Source organism: Tupaia chinensis, unplaced genomic scaffold, assembly GCF_000334495.1.
Source record: "Tupaia chinensis unplaced genomic scaffold, TupChi_1.0 Scaffold000146_1, whole genome shotgun sequence".
In the NCBI taxonomy this organism is placed as follows: Eukaryota; Metazoa; Chordata; class Mammalia; order Scandentia; family Tupaiidae; genus Tupaia; species Tupaia belangeri.
This window is the reverse complement of record NW_006159616.1, coordinates 8,724,209-8,742,413: the sequence shown is the minus strand read 5'-3', so window position 1 is coordinate 8,742,413 and position 18,205 is coordinate 8,724,209. Positions and strand designations below refer to the sequence as shown.

At 53.0% G+C, this 18,205-nt stretch overlaps 1 protein-coding gene across 1 annotated transcript in view; it reads left to right on the top strand.

Annotated features, from left to right (window-relative positions):
• The window catches only part of KAZN (kazrin, periplakin interacting protein), a 535,612-nt gene that overhangs the window by 512,716 nt on the left and 4,691 nt on the right, over positions 1–18,205 (top strand). Inside the window, exons 10-13 of the mRNA XM_027770620.1 lie at positions 254–372; positions 6,115–6,346; positions 7,765–7,866; positions 8,325–8,491. Coding sequence (XP_027626421.1) covers positions 254–372; positions 6,115–6,346; positions 7,765–7,866; positions 8,325–8,491 — 620 coding nt within the window. The remainder of the gene's footprint in view (positions 1–253; positions 373–6,114; positions 6,347–7,764; positions 7,867–8,324; positions 8,492–18,205) is intronic.

The following is an 18,205-nucleotide window of genomic DNA, read 5'->3' as shown; positions in this document are numbered from 1 at the left end:
GCTCTTCTGGCCTGGACGATGATTCCACCTCACCTCCTGAGGCTCAGGCCCCATGGCTTGCAGAAGTGCAGGGGCTCTGCCTGACTGCCTGAAAGGTGAGCAGGAAACAGGAAAAGGAGACAGCTCAACAGGCCCCCGGGGCAAGGGCAGTCTGCTGGCAGCAGGGCCCAGAAGGCCTTAGATCAGGAGACCAGTGCTTCTTTCCACCAGAAGCAGCCTCTATGCTCAGTCCCCACCCTGACCCCCTGCGCAGGTGCTGCTGAGCCTGAGCGATGAGGACCTGGAGCTAGGCCTGGGCGTGGGCAGCTCCCTGCACCGGCGCAAGCTCCGCCTGGCCATTGAGGACTATCGGGATGCAGAGGCAGGCAGGAGGTGAGCCTGTGCTCCGGGACACTGCCTGGGCTGGACCCCAGGGTGGTGGGAGGGCAGTCTCCCAGGCCTCCAGGCCACATAGGTGGGGTGATCGATGCTGTGTGCTGGGCCAGGGGTGGGGGACGTTGGGGTGTGACTGGAATGGTCCAGGGGCATACTGGCCTGGGAGCCCAGGCCCCTCCTGTAAAAAGACAGACTCATGTCTTCATGGGGCCCGAAGTGTCCTGTGGTACCCCCCTCCAGTGACAAGTCAGGGGAGAGTCGCATGACCCCAAGAACCTCCGTGGCCCCCTGAAGCCAGTTTGCAAACTGGGCCAAAAATTCTGCATGGCCTATTTCATCTCAGCCTCTTACCATTCCGGGTGAGGGAGGATGGTAGCAGGCTGGGAGGAGCCGGCAGAGAGGACGGAATGGGCACAGCGGGCTTCCCGGGATCTCCCCATGAGGCTGGGGCCAGGAGGGAGCAGGCTTCTCTCACCTAGGGAGCATGGCCAGGAGCAGCCGAGGGCCTCCTTTGCTGACTGTCCCCTGTGAGGCCACCTGGCCCTGCCTCTGCCTGCCTCTCTCCCCCTTGGGTGAGCAGAACATGTTGGGGTGCTCTCGTCGCCAGGCAGGGAAGGAGCCCCCACTCCACACAGTGCTTCCAGTGCCGAGGGAGGAGGAACCAGCTTTGTAAACCTGACACTTTCTGTTTTGCATAATTATCTCCTTCACTGGTTTCCCCATCATCTTCGTGCAGTTAATTAATCAAACCTGGTGGTGTGTGCTGTTATTTGCAGAAGCAGCTTTGTGGATTAAAAAAGGGGGGGGGGGGCTAGGGTGGAGAGTGAAGCTGGGTTGGAAGCAGGAAAATCCATGTGTGCTGGGAGAGGCCCCTTGGGGTAATTCTAAGGTGGCAGGAAGTTCAGAGAAGAGACCGGAAACTCGCATACACACTTTATCGTGAATAAAGCGAGCAAGGAAAAAATAAATAAATAAATGCAAAAGAAACTTGGGGAGCAACTCAAAGCAGGCAACCAAGAAGGTGCCAGACCTTGTCAACGAGGCAGGATGCTGGCCCTGCAGAGACAGGCTGGGCTGAGGGACTGAGTGGAGTGACAGGGCAGGAGTGGCAAGCCACGCCCTGCTGGGCCTCACAAGCACTTTGGCTCATCACCCACCTCCTGGCTGGTTTCACCCACCAACGCCCCCAAAGCCCTCACCAGCCTCCTTCGCCAAGCCGGAAACCCTGCCGCTCACCCACACCCTGCGAGTGCACTCACCGGACAGGGAGGGCCTGCCAGTGCTCGCTTCACGCGTGCAGGGAGGGGGTGCTACTTCCCAAGCTCGCCCCAAATGTGGCTCTTGGTCTGCTTGGGCTGCCATGACCAAATATCTCAGACTCGGGTTAGACAGCAGTAATGTGTCCGACCGGTCTGGAGGCTGCAAGCCGAAGATGCCGGCGTCGTCAGGGTCTGCTGAGGGCTCTCCTGGCTTGCAGAGGGCTGCCTTCTTGCCGTGCCCTCACACAGCAGAGAGGAGAGCACACGTTTGCTGTCGGCTCTCTTATAAGAAGCATCCCCCGGGGGGCTCACACAGATGGCCTCATCTCACCCTACTGTCCTCCCAAAGGCCCATCTCCAAACACCATCACAAGGGAGGTTAGTATTTCCATTTATAGATTTGGGCAGGGACATACTGGACAGGGTGGCTGACCCTGAGAACCCGCAGGGGCCCAGAGTCTATAGTGACTGGAGTGGAGTGAACTCACATGAGCAGCCAGAAAGGGCTGAGGAGTTCCACGGGCTTTGAGCAGGACAGCTTCTGGGGGTCTGAGAAGGCAGAGGCCTTGTCTGAGTGTCTTGTTCTCTGACTCAGCCCTCTCTGGGCCCTCTCCTCCTTATCTGTAAAATACAGCAAAACCTGCCAACCCATCCCTGTCACTTACGGACACAACTGTATCTAGCCATCGTGACATCAGTACAGAGTAGACACGTTCTTACTCTCGTTTTAAAGATGGGGAAAGTGAGGTGCAGAGAGAAAAGTGTGTGTGGAAGTCCCTTCAGTGTCTGACTTCTAAGTCAGTTGCCTTTCCACTCTCACATGTCACCTTTGTGTTCGAAACAACAGGCCAGCCTTGATGGCAGAGCAGAAATGCAACACTCTGCAATGCTGAGGCCCCAGGTTCGTGTCCCAAGGCCTCCCTGGACACACCGGGCACATACTTACACATCTGTGATCCTGGCTGGCCGGACTTGGGGGGGTGGATCACAGAGCAAAGACCCTGTGGGAGGGGCCTATAAATAAATAAATAAATAAACTTTAATACAACAGCAGCAACTCCAACTACTATTATTTCTTGTTTAAGAGAGGTTTTTGCTATAGGGCGCATGCACTCACTGTAAAGACAGAGAGAGATAGAAAGTGAGAAATCACCCCCCGGGGGGGATGGCCACGCTGCAATCCCTTCTCCTCCATTCTCCTCTCGGGATCTTGGGCACGCATGTACACGCAACTAGCGTGAATTTAAGCCACTGGGTCCAGGACTCGAACCACGGTCAACTAAGTGGAAGTCCAGCGACGTAACCACTATGTCATCTGCTGGTCCCCCACTCCTATTATTTATAACACTCAGAGTGTCCCAGACCCTGAGCTGAGGGTTTCACGTCACCTACGTCTTTTAGTCCTTCCAACTCCATGAGGCAAGCGTGGTTATCCCCATCTCACAGACGAAGCAGGTGGGACCCAGAGGTGCAGGTTCACAGAGGTCCAGCAGAAGGAACTGTGTAGAACACCTTGCCATTTTCTGTGTGACCCAGAGGATACCTAAATTCTGTGCCTGTTCTTAGACTTCAGGGTCTAACCTACTCCCAGTTAGGGGGAGGGGGCAGCGACGAATGTTATAGAATGTCTGAATTATTCTGAAAGCCATGTGTTTTGTTCAACGTGAGCTCTTACAATCGCTCCAACCAGCGGCTGGGAAAGTGCTGCTGAGCCGAGGCCCCACGGGGACAACGTTAATGAAAAGAGAACCGTTTTGAAGGGCAGCAGCATATTAATTGTCAGCATGCGGATGGATATCGCTCTAAACGGGCCTCTCCCGAGTAGGTTAAGCAAGGCGTCCCCTCCCTAGCCCACCTCCCCAAATCTGGCTGTGCTGTTGATCTGAGAGGAGAGGAGCTTCTTCTAGTGTCTGTCAATGACATAATCAATGACAATGACAATGATTCAGGGGGCTATGAGTTCCAGCTCCTGCCCAGGGGTTGAGCCTTAGAAAGGACTGTGACAAGGCTGGGGCCAACCCTAGAGGGGCTAGGAGGGGTTCTGCCCAGGAGCTTGTCTTATTGGGCCAGAAGGTTCCAGTTCAAGAACTCCATCTGGGCAGCTTCTGGGTGGACTGGAGCAAACGCCGTACTCACCCCGGCCCTGCTCGGTCACACGTGCATTTAGCTATAAACACACCATAATGTTAAGTGTTAACAGAGCCAGATAAGCCACACCCAGTCCTGCCCTCCAGATCGTGAGGTCTGCACGATCTGGCTACAGAGACTTCCAGATGAGCAGCAGCTAAGCATAGTTGGCAAGTACAGGGGTCGGGGCTCCAGGACTTTGGGTGTGGAGGGCCTCTGACCCAGCACGAAATCCTGGGAGGCTTCCAGGAGATCAGACACTTGAGCAGGGTCTGTGGGCATTAACCATTCGAGGGGGGTGGGTGGGGTAGAGCACAGGTTGATAGACAGGGGTAGGAGGCCCTGGCCCTCAGGGAGACCCAGGTGGCTCTGGGAGGCTGAGCGCAGAGGAAAGGAGAACGAGGCCTGGAGCCCACCCTGCCCTCAGCCATTCTTCAGAGCAGGATTCAGTAAGTGTCTCCTGGGGATCTGGCATTACGCTGACCGTTGACCACTGAACGCGACCTGGCCTGACACAGCCTATACTCTCATATGCTACTATGGGGGGAGAGAAAATAAACAAGTGGTCAAGTCAGCTCATTTTTAAAACTCTCTGCATGATTCTTGCTTTGAAGAAAACGGAGACAGAGAACAGGCTGGGGGTGAATCAAGTTGGGTCACAATTGTCAGAGCCAGATGAGATGGGCCCTGAGAAGACAGGAGTGACCAGGGCAGGGCCAGAAGGAGAGCAGTGGGAACAGAGCTCAGGGCACCCCTTGGGGAGAAGGGTGTCAGCAAAGGCCAGGGCAGGTGGGACCTTGCAGGTCACTCTAAGGACTTTGGATTTGTTTCCTGCAAAGGAAAGCCAGAGAGCGATTTCAGCAAGGAGTGGCCTGATCTGATGCACGTAAGGTCTGTGGCAGCCATGGGAAGTATGGATTTAAAGGGAGCAGTCGGAGGGAGCTGGCAGAAGTCCATGCCTGAGATGGCTGAGGTGCAGGAGCCCGGGAGGGAGAGAAGCGGCCGAGGCATCGACCAGAGCTATGGACAGACTGGTGGGGTGGGCAGGCAGGGAGGCAGGGCAAGGGAGAATGGGGCTTCCAGCTCAGGAGCTGGAAGGTGGGGGAGGGACAGCAGGGAGAGGGGCAGGACTTGTTAAATGCGAGATGCTGTGACAGCTGGAACGCGTCCAGAGGGGTGCTAGGTAGAAGCCGGGAGCAGACAGAGGAGCTGAGTCCTCACTTACAGAAGCGGCCTGGGACCTGGAAAGCAAACAGCCAGTGCCAGAGCGTGGGGTTGGAGAAAGCAGGGAAGGTGAACGCATGTGCTAGCTCGGGAGATGCTCAGGAAGTGTTGCTGGAATGAAGGGAAGGTCAGCGAGGAGCCCTCAAGGACTAAGACCGTCAGCAGAGGGTGGCTACTACCCAGAAGGACTTTGGTGTCACTTCGTAAGCCCACCACTTTCCTTTTCACTCAATGATCCCTCCAGGATCTGGTGAGGCTCCCACTTAGACAATGCTGCCCTTCCACCGGGCGGCACTGGCCATTTTCCAGTGTCCTTCTGCAGGCAGGCTGCGGCTGTCCTCAATCCTTCTGCGAGGCTGCCACCGTGTGGCGAGCAGAGGCATGACAGCCGAGGGGACCACCCTCACCTTGCATGTCGGCACTTTTGACCCAACAGCATTCATTGTACCCTATGTGCGTGGCCCTGGGGTCAGTTCTGTCTGGGACACAGAGGTGAGAGAGGTGAGGTGGTAAGAGAGAGAACTTGGCCCTGCCACTGTGGCTTTGGGCACGAACAGCGTCCCTAATTTGCAGAGTGAACACCTCACACCACAGTCCCGAGGATTAGGATAAGCCTGGCATTCGTGAGTGGATGTTCCTTGATGGGGTCACGAGCATTTCTCACAATAGTCTCCAAACAAGGAAACAGACCACAGGGCAATGGGGGCCAGGGGGACACCAGGGCTGCCAGTCTTGGGAATTCTGTGGAAGCCCCATGGAAGCAAGGGTGGCAGAGGAGGGGAGGAGCCAGGAGAGGTCTCTAAAGGTGCTGCTTCCTGCTGCGCATGCCCCTGCTGCCCTCTGCAGTGGCCCTTTTCCTCTCCTCCTCCTGTGCCCTCTGTCCCTGCCTCTCTCCGTCTCCCCCTCTCTCTCCCTCCTCGTGTCTTCTGGCCCCTCCATCCTTTTCTCTCATTTCTGCTCTCTTTCCTCCTCTCTGTCTCCCTATGCCACTACTGTCCCTGGCTGTCCCTATGGCTTCCTCAGTCCTCCCCTACCCCACTGTTTCCCTCTGTCCATCTCTGCCCACCACTGCTCCCCTCTCTGCCTGTCCCTCCACCCATCCCTCTATCCTGCTGTCTCTCCTCACCAGCCTGTCCAAAGCTGCTGACTTGGACCATCACTGGGTGGCCAAGGCCTGGCTCAACGACATCGGCCTGTCCCAGTACTCCCAGGCCTTCCAGAACCATCTGGTGGACGGGCGGATGCTGAACTCCCTAATGAAGCGGGACCTGGAAAAGCACCTGAATGTGTCCAAGAAATTCCACCAGGTCAGCATCCTGCTGGGAGTGGAGCTGCTCTACCAAGTGAACTTCAGCAGGGAGGTAAGGGCCAGGAGGTGGGCACGGAGGGGCTCCACAGCCCTCCTTTCCCCTCCAGCACACCCTTTCTGTACACCCACCCAGCCAGCCAGCCCTCCCTCCAGCCAGCCATCTGGCTATCCATCCATACATGCATGCATCCATCTGTCCATCCATGCATGCACACCTGCATCCGTCCCTCCCTCCATTCATTTGTCCATCCATACATGTATCCGTCCATCCATCCATCCATGCATGCACACATGCATCCATCCCCCCATCCATTTGTCCATCCATGCATGCATCCGTCCATCCCCTCTCCCCCTCTCCCTTCCTACAGCCACTTATCAGACATGGGCCATATTCAGGGGAATAGGGTACGTGTGTCCTCAGAGCTCACCACTTGTCAGGAAGAAGCGTGAAGAAGCCAGTGATGGCAGTATTGCGGGGAGTCATCCCTGGGAGGGAGGCCAGGGCTTTATGAAAACCCAGAGAAACTTTGAAAGAAATCAAAGAGGAATCCCTGGAGATAGTGACAGCAAACTGAGGCCCAAAGGAGGAGTTCCAGAGAGCAGAAGAAGATATGAGGGAAAAGTAACCCAGCAGAGGGCAAAGGCGAAGGCCCAGAAGACAGCTCTGTGGCCACAAAGAAGGGGTACTGGGAAGGTAACCGGGGCCCACGGGGTGTGTTGAAGAGCCTGGACTCCAAGCGTCCCTTGATTCTGAGCTCTGCCAGGCCAGAGAGCACAGGGAAACAGCTTCCACTCCCCCAGGCCCTACCGAGACCATCTCCCCATGTGTCCCCCCAAGGGAGGGAGCCCAAGCTCCTGGGCCCTGGCTGAAGGGCAGTCCAGAGGGGTAACTTCTCTTAGAGACACATCAGAGCACAGACAGTTCAGAGAGGAGCAGTTGAGAGGCAAGCAGGGGCAGAAGAGGGGCTGTCCCCCTCACTCTCCTCCTGGCAGGACCCTGGGCCAGGCAGGTAGTGGGCTGGGGGAGCTGGCCAGGCCACGCTAGCGGGTCTGTGGGAAACTTCTGGTATCTGCCTCAGGCCCAGGATCGCTTTGTCGGGGAGTCAGTGGGTGACAGTACCATAAGGGATGTTTTATAGCAGGGACTCTCACTGCCCCACAGCCTGGGTAGACCCCTTGACCCCACACAAGGACCCCAATAAGTACCCATTGAGCTGGGGGCAGGACAGCGGAGATGGGGAATATGGTACAGCGTCTCACCCCACCCTACACTCCCGGCTGCCCCCATCCCAGGAGGCACCTTCCGCCCATTTCCCGGAATACAAGGCTGAGCCATGGAATGACATGACTCAAGCAGCTGTGGACGGCCTAGCCAGGACTGCTCCCCACATGGGCTCAGCAAGGTCCCCACCCGCGCCACGGGCCCTCACTCCATGTGTGACCTCTGTGTGCCTCCCCATGCCCCCTCAGGCCCTCCAGGAGCGCCGGGCCCGCTGTGAGACACAGAATATCGACCCTGTGGTCTGGACCAACCAGCGGGTACTCAAATGGGTGCGAGATATTGATCTGAAGGTGAGGGGTAATGTCGGGTGTGTGTGTGTGTGTGTGTGTATGTGTGGGGTGACTCCAGTCATATGCAAGTATCATGCAAATCTGTATGTAAATCCATGACCAGAGTTGGTGTGAGCTGAGGCACCATTGCCCACTCTGGGGAAGAGTAACCCGACTCCTGTCACTCACACAGAGGGAACCACTTACCTGTGAAGGGAGCCCTGTCCTGATGGTTTCCTCCTTAGCCAGCGCCCTGTGCCTAAGCCAGCATGGTGTGGGGCCCAGGTGTATCTTTTCATCCCACAGACGTTTCTGGACAGCCTGTCGGTGACATGGAGCCCCTGTCCCCACGGCTGTGAGGGTGGGACGCATCCCCCTTAACTGGTACCTCAGTCTGGGGGCAAGACCTCAATCTGGGCAGGTCCCCTCCTTTGGCGGTGTCCCCCGCCCAGGCTAACCTGCCTCGGCCTCGCCCTCAGGAGTACGCAGACAACCTGACCAACAGTGGCGTCCACGGCGCCGTGCTGGTGCTGGAGCCCACGTTCAACGCCGAGGCCATGGCCACCGCCCTGGGCATCCCCAGTGGGAAGCACATCCTCCGGAGACACCTGGCGGAGGAGATGAGCGCTGTCTTCCACCCGGCCAAGTGAGTGCGTGCGCGGCTGCGGGTGGCCCGGCTCTGGCAGCAGGCTCCCGCCCGTGTGTCACCTCCTGCATCCCACTCCCACCTTGCACACGGTCGTGTCCTTTCACGGTCAGGAAACAGGCTCAGGGAAGTGACGTGCTGTGGCCTGAAGGTTGTAGACTAGAAAGAGGTGGAAGGGGGCAGTCAGGTCTGGAATAAAGGTTTGTTACCCCCCCTCCCTCCAAATCTGTGTGTTTAGAGAAGGGACAGCAAGCAGTATGGGACAGGCCCTGTGAGGGTGAGTCCAGCTGGGGGGATTCGCATCAGCCTCACAGGTTGAAATGGCCGTCTCATGCTCGTGGGCCAGGCTAGCAGACCATGTCAGCCCGCCGGCCCCGGCCTCCACAGCTGGAAAGTGACCAGAGAGTGACCACACAGACAGACCGACTACACTCCCTCCCAGAGGCTCCTCCCTTGAAATGATGCACTTAGGTCAGCCAAGGTGGCACGGTGGGAGGGCAACACTACGATGCTGAGACCACTTGAGAAGGACCCAGGTTCACATCTCAAGGCCTCCTGCACAGGCTGGTGCACATGTGTGCCGTGGTCTTGGCTGGCTGAGGCTGGGGGTGGGTTGTGGTGTGAAGACCTGTTTGGGGTGCCTCTCTCTCTTTCCTTCTCTCTCTCTCTCTGGAGGAAGAACTAATTAAAATGAAATGTTTGAAAAGAATGACGCATCTGGGGTTAGATGACAGCTTACTGAGCACTCACTGTGTGCACTACCTAATTTCATCCCCCGGACAACGCCAACAGATCCGAATCACTGTCCCTCCTTGACAGATGAGGAAGCTTGTTCCAGGGGCCTAGTGACTTGCCCAAGGTCACACAGCTTATAAGTGGCAAGGGCAGATTTGCCTTTATTTTCTTAATAGGGTGTATCACATTGATTGAGCCGTGCACCAACCTTGCATTCCTGGAATAAATCCTGCTTGGTCATGGTGTATTACTCCTTCTTACACGTTTCTGAATTCGGTATGCTGGTACTTGATTGTGGAATTTTGCAATTATACTTATTTATAAGAAATGTTGACCTATGGCGTTCTTGTAATACCTTTGTCTGGCTTTGCTACCAGGGTAAGACTGCCCTCATAGAATGAACTGGGGCGTGTTCTCTCCTCTTCTGTTTTTTCGGAGAGTTGTCAAGGGTTGGTGTTCAGTCTTGAAACATTCCATTGAATTCACCAGGGCAGCCATCTTGCTCCTAGACTTTCTCTGTGGGAAGGTGTTTTACTAAATCAACACCTTTACCTGTTAAGAAGTCTATTCCGATGTACTATTTCAACTCTAATCATTGTCAATAAGTTATATCTTATTAGGAATTTGGTTTTTTTTTTTCATCCATACTAGCTCAATTGTAGGCATACAATTAATCCTACAACCATTTCATGATAATCGTTCTTAAAGTAAGTAGTAATACCCCTTTTTTTAATTCCCGATTTTAGTAATTTGAGCCTTCACTATTTCGTAGTCAGTCTACCTAAGGGCTTGTCAATTTGGTTGATAGCACCCAGATTTGAACTTGGAGTTCCCTGGTTCCAGCCTGTGTTCTGAAACTCTAAAACATGAGGGATCTTGGGGAGGAGCTGGGCCACTTCCTGTGTTACAGGCGAAGAAACTGAGGCTTGGAGAATGTTGTGTGTCTGGGCAAGGTCCGGAGTGCTGGACTGACTGTATTCTCTTAATGTGGTATCTCTATATTCCCCTTAATATGAGGACTATAGCTCTTCCCCACTCCCCAACTCCCCGGCAGGCTGATACTCAAACTGTTCCTTTTTTTTTTTTTAGATTTTTAGATTTTTGACATAGGGCACATGCATTTGCTGGAGAGTGGAGAGACAGAGACAGAGTGGGGAAGTGATAAATCACCCCCACACACACACACACACGGGGATGACTATGCTGCAATTCCTTTTCTTTCCTTCTCCTCTAGTGACTTTGGGTGCGCACACGCATCTCCACATGATTCTCAAGCCACCAGGCCAGAACCATGTCACAGTCCAGTGCCTTAACCACCATGCCACCTGCCGGCCCCAACTCAAGTTGGTTTTTGGGTTTTCTGTTTGTTTGTTTTTGCTATAGGGCATGTGGGCTTATTGGAGAAAGAGAGACAATGATAGAGAAAGTGAGAAAATCACTCCCCCCAGGGGTGGCCACACTGTAATCTCTTCTCTTCCATTTTCCTCCTGGGATTTTGGACACACACACTGTACCCAGCATGAATTTCAAGTTGCCAGATCCAGGACTCAAACCATGGTTGATCTTGTGGGAGTCCAGAGCCTTAACCACCACACCAAGCTATTCTTTTTTTTTTTTTTTTGGTAGGAATTTTTACCTTAGGGCACATGCACTCTCTGGGAAGAGAGACAGAGAGAGAGAGATGGTGAGAGGGAAAGTGAGAAATCACCCCCTCCCCCGCCCCCGGAGAATGGCCACACTGCAATTCCTTCTCCATTCTCCTCCTGGGATCTTGGGCATGCACGTACACACGCTTGGCATGAGTTTTAAGCCACATGGGTCCAAACGTGAACCACAGTCAGCCATGTGGGAGTCCAGCACTGTAACTGCTACATCCGCTGGCACTCCCCCTGCCCCAGCTATTCTTAAAGTGCGGTCCACAGATCCTGCAGCAGAATCAGCAGGGATCTTGCAGAATGCAGATCCCAGGCCCCTCCGCAGACCTGCCACCCCAGCGCCTGCTGGCAGAGCCCAGGGATTTACATCGGTAGCATTTTAAGGTGGTTTTTACAGAGACCAAAGTCCATGAGCCATGGATCAGCCAGCACAGGAAAAGGCTTTTCTTTTCAGAATTGTCGGTCTTCCCTGACCTCCCCTGGAGCCACACGATTTATAACAGGACTAAACATTCCAGCCCTGGATGCGTGGCTCTCGCTGACTGTTAACAGGTATTAGTGGATTGGATTAAAGCCTCAGCCACCCAGGGTGACAGGTGTGCTCAGACCTGCCTGGGACTAGTGCGTGCACTCCGGGAGGCTCCAAGGGGAGACAAATAGAGTGAGTCTACATTTGGTAGGTCAGAGGCTCCCTGGAGTAGATTGAAGCACTGAGCCTCCACGGGTAGGATGCACTTGGCCCGGGAGCCTTAGTTTAGTTTAGTTTTGTTCTAGTCTTTCTGTCAGGTGCATGAGCTCGCCAGAGAGAATGGGAAAGTGAGAAATCTCCCCCCAGTGGGAAGGGCCACACCACAATCCCTTCTCCATTCTCCTGTTGGAATTTTGGGCACGCACGCACATGTGCCCGGCGTGAGTTTCTAGTCTCTGACCTCAGAGTCAGCTACATGGGGTCCAGTGCCTTAGCCTCTGCCACCGCCTGCTGGCCCTGGCTCCTCATTTTTATGCACAAAAAAATGTGAGGTCAGCTAGCCAGGACGGAGGCAGTGCCGTCTCAGACCACAGGCCAGCTCCCTGCCGTCACCACCGTCCACGATGCTGCCTTCCTGACACGTCTACACTTGGCTTGTGGGTCGGCAGTAGCCCCAGGCATGTGACAAGACCCTTGGGAAGGTCTGATGGACCTAACCCAGATCTTTGGCCTTTGCCCCAGGACACATCCGTGGTGGTTCAGACACGGCCCAGTATAGATGAGAACAGCCCTTTCTTAGAGTGCCCCAGGGTGCCCTGGGAAACGGGTACCATCCTCCTGACTGATCCATCTCCCCATCTGCCTGGCTGGGAAACGGCTGCTGAGCTAAGTCTGAGGGGACAGCCTGGCCTCTGGACCTTCAGAGCCTGCTTCTGGGTCCGTGTTAGGGTCAGGCCTGTTTGGTGTTCATCAGGGCTGTCGGCTTCCAGAACTTCTCAGTCCTACCCGCTGGCCTCTTGCTCCTCGCTCAGCGATGCCTCCAAGCCTCTTCATGTGTCCTGGGTGCTCCATACCCCACCACTCCATGGTGGGTGCTCAGACAGCATTTTCTGGATTCCTTACCCCTCAGGCAAGCCCTTACTGTCTCAGTGTTCCCAGCTTACCTCTTAGATCTCCTTTTACATATAAGGAAATGAAGGCCCAGAGAGGGTTGTCAACTGGTGCAGGATCACACAGCAAGTGGAGGCAGGACTGGAACCCAGGTCTCTGCACACCCAGGCAGAAGCTCTTTTTGGAACTGGGGTCTCTCCTCTGGATCTAGACCAGGATTGCTGTATACAGACACTTCTCCCCCAAGAAGCTACGGGGGGGTGGGGGAGAGAAGCCTTCTAAGGCAAATGACTGGGACAACCGGCCTCAAGCATTCTTTACTTCCAGATTCCCTGCTTCTTCCTTCCGTCCTTTCTTCCTTTCTCTCTCTCTTTCTTTCTTTCTTTCTTTCTTTCTTTCTTTCTTTCTTTCTTTCTTTCTTTCTTTCTTTCTTTCATTTGTTTTTTGATTTGTTTTGTTTTGTTTTGTTTTGCTTTGGTCACAGGGCATGTGCACTTGCCAGAGAGATACCGAAAGTGAGAAATCACCCTTCATGGGGGGTGGCCATGCCATAATTCTTTCTCTTCCATTGTCCTCACAGGATTTTGGGCACGCACACACACACACACACACACACACACACACACACACACATCATACACAGTTTTCAAGCCACCAGGTCCATGACTTGAATCATGGTTAGCCATGTGGGAGTTCAGTACACCACCTGCTAGTCTGTGTTTCTCCATTTATAATGGATCTCTGAGGGGCTCTGCTTATTCACAAAAGGCTTTGGCTTCCCATCCTATCAAGAACTGGTTTGGTAGACATCTAAACAAAGATTTATGCCCCACCTGAATTCCTTGTGGTACTCTGAATCCTGGCCATCTGAGTTCAAATCCCAGCAACACCCATTCCTGGTTGTATGACCTTGGACAAGTTACTTAACTTCTCTGACCCATACTTTCCTCATCTTCAAAATGGAGAACATAATCAATAGCTGCCAACCAAAAGGTTGAGGGAATAGGAGGGGGAATAATGCATAAAGCAAAGGAATGACATGTCAAAAGGCAACCAGTAATGTAAATTCTAGTGATTATTACTACAAACCTACCCCCAGACCCACTTGCCCCCTTCTATTCTTCCTCTACAGGCTGGAATGTGGCCTCTGAACCTGAAAAGGATAAAGTGAGGAAAAATATGCAAATTAAGAAGGCGTACATTTGAGAACTACACAGCATTGTATCCCAGATAAGCATATTTCAGGTCGCCCCAGACATGCTCACCAAGGTCTTACAATCCTCGAGCAGGTTTTAAAGGCAGAAACCACCAGGGGGAGAGGAGAGAGAGAGAGAAAGGATTATACCAGTGGATTGTGGACAATTGTCCTCAGCTACCAGGATCAATACCAAGAGTGGTGTCAGTCCCAGGTTGGACAGTCTCTAGGCAGATGTCCTTGCAGTAGTCCTTGTCAGGTCACAGTGGTCTTTGTGCAAAGTCATGGTTCTGGCAGAGTTCTTTGGCCACAGTTCTTGTTAGGTGTGCTGATGTGAGAAAACACTTTTGCATGGCCTTCCTGGCTTGGTTTACTCAGAGTTGATGCACATGATTCCATTTTTATCCTGAAAAACTTTCACAGTTCGAGTCCTGGCTCACTGCTTTTTAGCTGTGTTGAATATGAGTAAATGACTTTGCCTCTCTGAGCCTCAGTTTTTTCATCTGTGCTATAGGAATATGATTCACACCAGCCTCATGGCTTTGTTACATAGACTCAGTGAGGCAAGGTGTATGGAGCCTACCTGATATACAGATGCCCTGCAGTAACTGGCTGCCCCTGTCTCCTGCTGTCACATGAAGACTGAAGTATCTCTGTGCAGTATCTCTGTTCCCCTGAACAGGTTACCTGAGCATCCTCTCTCTGTCAGTTTGCTCCAGCTTTCTCATTAGCATCTCAATGCAGAAAAGCAATCCCAGTACAGACTCAGGTGGACTTGACCCTCAAACACACAGAGCAAGAGGAGCTTATCGCCTGTCCCACCTCCTTGGCTATTAGGATCCCCAAACTTGTGTCCTGGGCTTGGAAAATATTCTTGGGTCACTCAGCAGGCCACCTAGCATGGGCAGAAGAGGAAGTTCAGGTACCAACCTGAAGGTGATGTTTTTAGAAGGTTCTGCCCTGCCCTACCCCCACCCCTGTAAAACCACTAAAACAGGAGCCCAGAGATTGGGGGCTGGGTTGATTCAGTGCCAGGAGTTGTGGACCTACTTTAGGGAGCCTAACAGAGTCTCTGAGGGTTTCACCACCATCTGCGTGATTTTAGGCAAGAAGTTTGCCCTCTCCAAGCCTCAGTTTCCTCAGTCTAAAGGGAGATCATTACTCCTCCTTCCTTGGGTTTCAGAGCGGGTTCGGTGAGCTAATGTGGTGAATGTACTGACAGTGTGCTACACATCGGTAAGTGGCTTAGGACTCCTTTTTTCCCAACTCTTTCGTCTCCACCACAGCGTCTTATGCATCTCAGGCCTGATAAATCCTTGTTGAATTGGCTGAGACTCAATCCTGGAGCTGGCCCAGCTGGCAAGGGCTGATTCCCACCCATTGACCGTTCTTTCTGTACCACGACAACTTTTCTGTGCCTGGGGTGCAGGAGATTCCACCGAGGTGTCCCATTCTCCAGAACATTCCCTCATCAAAACTTACCCTTTCATATTCCCATTGCCTCAAGGTCGAGGTGACTAGAAATAATCATTATAATAATAATAACAAGGCAATTCAAGCTTCCAAAGACCTTAGTCTTGTGCTTGGCTTATTCCCTAAACCTGAAGTGGGGATTTCATCCACCATTGAAAAAATGGGAAGGGAAAGCCAGGCATGGAGATACAGGCCTGTAATCCCAGCTCCTTGGGAGCCTGAGGCAAGAGGATTGTGCGTTTAAGGCCAGCCTGGGCAGCCTAATAAGATACTGTCTCTCTCTCTCTCCTATTTTTTTCCCCTAAGTTTTGCTATAGGGAACGTACTCACCAGAGAAAGACAAAGAGAGAGAACATGAGAAATCACCCCAAAGGGGGATGGCCACCCTGAATCCCTTCTCCATTCTCCTCTCAGGCACACATGCACATGTGCCCAACATGTTTCTCAAGCCGCTGGGTTCATGACTCAAATCATGCAGTTGGCCATATGGGTTCCAGCCATCTTAACCTCTGTGCCACCTGGCTGTCCCAATCACTGTCTTTACAAAAGAAAAAAATAAAGTTTAGGGCCAGTGCCTTAGTGTGGCATAATATATTACTCAAGAGAGGCTGGTTCCCACTGGCAATTGTGGTTCTAATCCCCAGCCCTGTCAACCTGAAATACACCAGGCTGTGCATGATTACTCAAGATCCAGCAGGCTGGAGGACAGGAAGAAGGAGACCATGGCATGACCAACCCTATGGAGGGTGCTCCTCTCTATCTATCTCTGTCTCTCATCTCTATGTCTCATGCACATGCATGCAGGTGTATGCGGCCTACCTGATAGACAGAATAAAGGAAAAAAAAGAAGAAGAAGGGAAGATTGGGCATAGTGCAGTAAGGGCCGTACCCTACTCCTCAGTCCACACCACAAAGGTAGCCACTTCCTGTTCAAGGGATGGCTTGTTAGGACCAGAACTACTAACCTGGGCTCCATCGTATAGCTGAGGAAGCTGAGGCCCATCTCACACAGAATGGCTGAGCAGACTCAATCCAGCTCTGTGTCCTCAAACTGTGCTGGTCACAGCAAGACATAATTATAGCAATTATTCTCCATAATGATTCAATTATAAGGCACTTGCCAGCACTTTTTATGTATGAAGAGGTCTTTAAAGAGTTCATGGAGATATGCATTATTTAAAAAAAAAAAAAACTGCAAGGGATTTCAAAATTTTTTGCACCAAATAAATTCTTGAACTAATTCCATTTCCATGAACTTTTTGAAGCTCCCACACTTCTCGCTAATCCTCAGGAAGAACCCGCAAGAGAATTTCTGTCATAAACCTCCCTCAATAGTGCACACAGGTCAGGTGCTGCACCTACATGAGTGCTGTCCGGGGTTGATGCAAGCCCAGTGGCAACCCCTGACCTTCCCTAAATCCCAGAGTGGGAAGAGTGGCTTAGAGCTTGAGTCCAGAGGCCCAGGGTCAACTTCCATCCCTGCCACCATGTGTCATGTGCATCCCTGGTCAAAATGCATGCCTTGTCCAGACTGCCACCAGCCCTTCTCTGGTGAAAATAAGAGAAGAGACCTGGAGCTCCCCCAAGTTCACCGGACCACTCATGTCCCAGGAGTCAGGGAAGCTGAACTGCAAGAGAGTGATAGTGCTGGCTGCAGGAGTCCAGATTTGAGAGGCTTCTGCAGCAAGACCCGCTTCCCTAGGGGACCCAAGGACTTTCATTTCTGGTAGAGAGAGGCAGAGTCATTCATGAAGGCCTAGTTTCTTAACCACTGCAGAGCACCTGCCTCCCTGTTCCCGGATGCCCACAGCAGCCATGGGTTTGAGAACGCAGCTGGAGTTGGAGAGCTCAATTCAGTGAGCCAGTGTCAGCCCTACACCCCCACCTCACCCTTGAACATCCTTGAACAGAAAGTGGCTACCTTTGTGGTGTGGACAGAGGAGTAGAGTATGGCCCTTACTGCATTATGCCCAAACATCTTCCCTTCTTTTTTTTTTCTTTATTCGTGATATAGTGCATGCATGTGCCTGAGACAGAGAGATGAGAGACAGAGAGAGATAGAGAGGGGCACCCTCCACAGGGTCCTCAGCAGTATTTGCCCCAGACAAAGCAGAACTTCCACGTGCCAGCTTACACGGTGTTAGAAGGTCCATTTCTCTGAATCCACTGGAGAGTGGCCCTCTCTCAGACCAGTCCTCAGCTCCTGCCAGGCTGACTCCTGACCTCCGGCCACTTGGCCATGTCCAAAGTGGTAATCATAAACATTACCATCATAATTCTTTGTCGATGCCACTGAACTCAAGGCACTTTCTAAATAACCCCTACTGGTTGGCAAGTTTGTCTCTGTTATGATCCCCATTTGTGGACATAGACACCAAGCATGAGGCCCAGCGTGGTAGGCTCAGGTGGTGGGCGCTGCTGTGAGACGCTGCAGCCATTGGGAAGGCCTAGGTTTGGATCCCAGGTTGGTCTGAGAATGCCAGGCACACTCATGATCTTGACTGGCTGGAAGACTGCAGGGAGGGGAGATCGCGGCGTGGTGAGACCCTGTCAAGGTACCTACCTGTCTCTCTCATGAAAGAAAGGAAGAAAAGAGAGGGAAAGATGGAAGGAAAGGAGGGAGGGAGGGAGGGAGAATAGAAGGAAGGAAGGAAACCAACCTTTAGAGAAACAGAGTGACTTTGCTCAAGGTCACACAGCCAGTGAACTGTAGATGCAGGATTTCAACACCTGCCTGGACAAAGCCCCTAGAAAGATTCCAGACTGAAGTAGCTTGGGCTTGCCGAGGCTGGTGGAGCTGCGAGGTTGTCTACCACAGTGACCAAAGAGAAACTGAAGCCCCCAGGAGATGGTGGTTAGCCTGAAGTCAAAAAGAGGAAGAGGCTGGGAACCAGCAGTTAGCGTAATGGCTATGTCGCTGGACTCCCACGTAGTCGACCGCGGTTCGTGTCCCGGACCCGGTGGCTTAAAACTCATGCCGGGCGCGTGTGCATGCGTGCCCAAGATCCCGAGAGGAGAATGGAGGAGAAGGGATTGCGGCGTGACCATCCCCCCTGGAGGGTGATTTCTCACTTTCT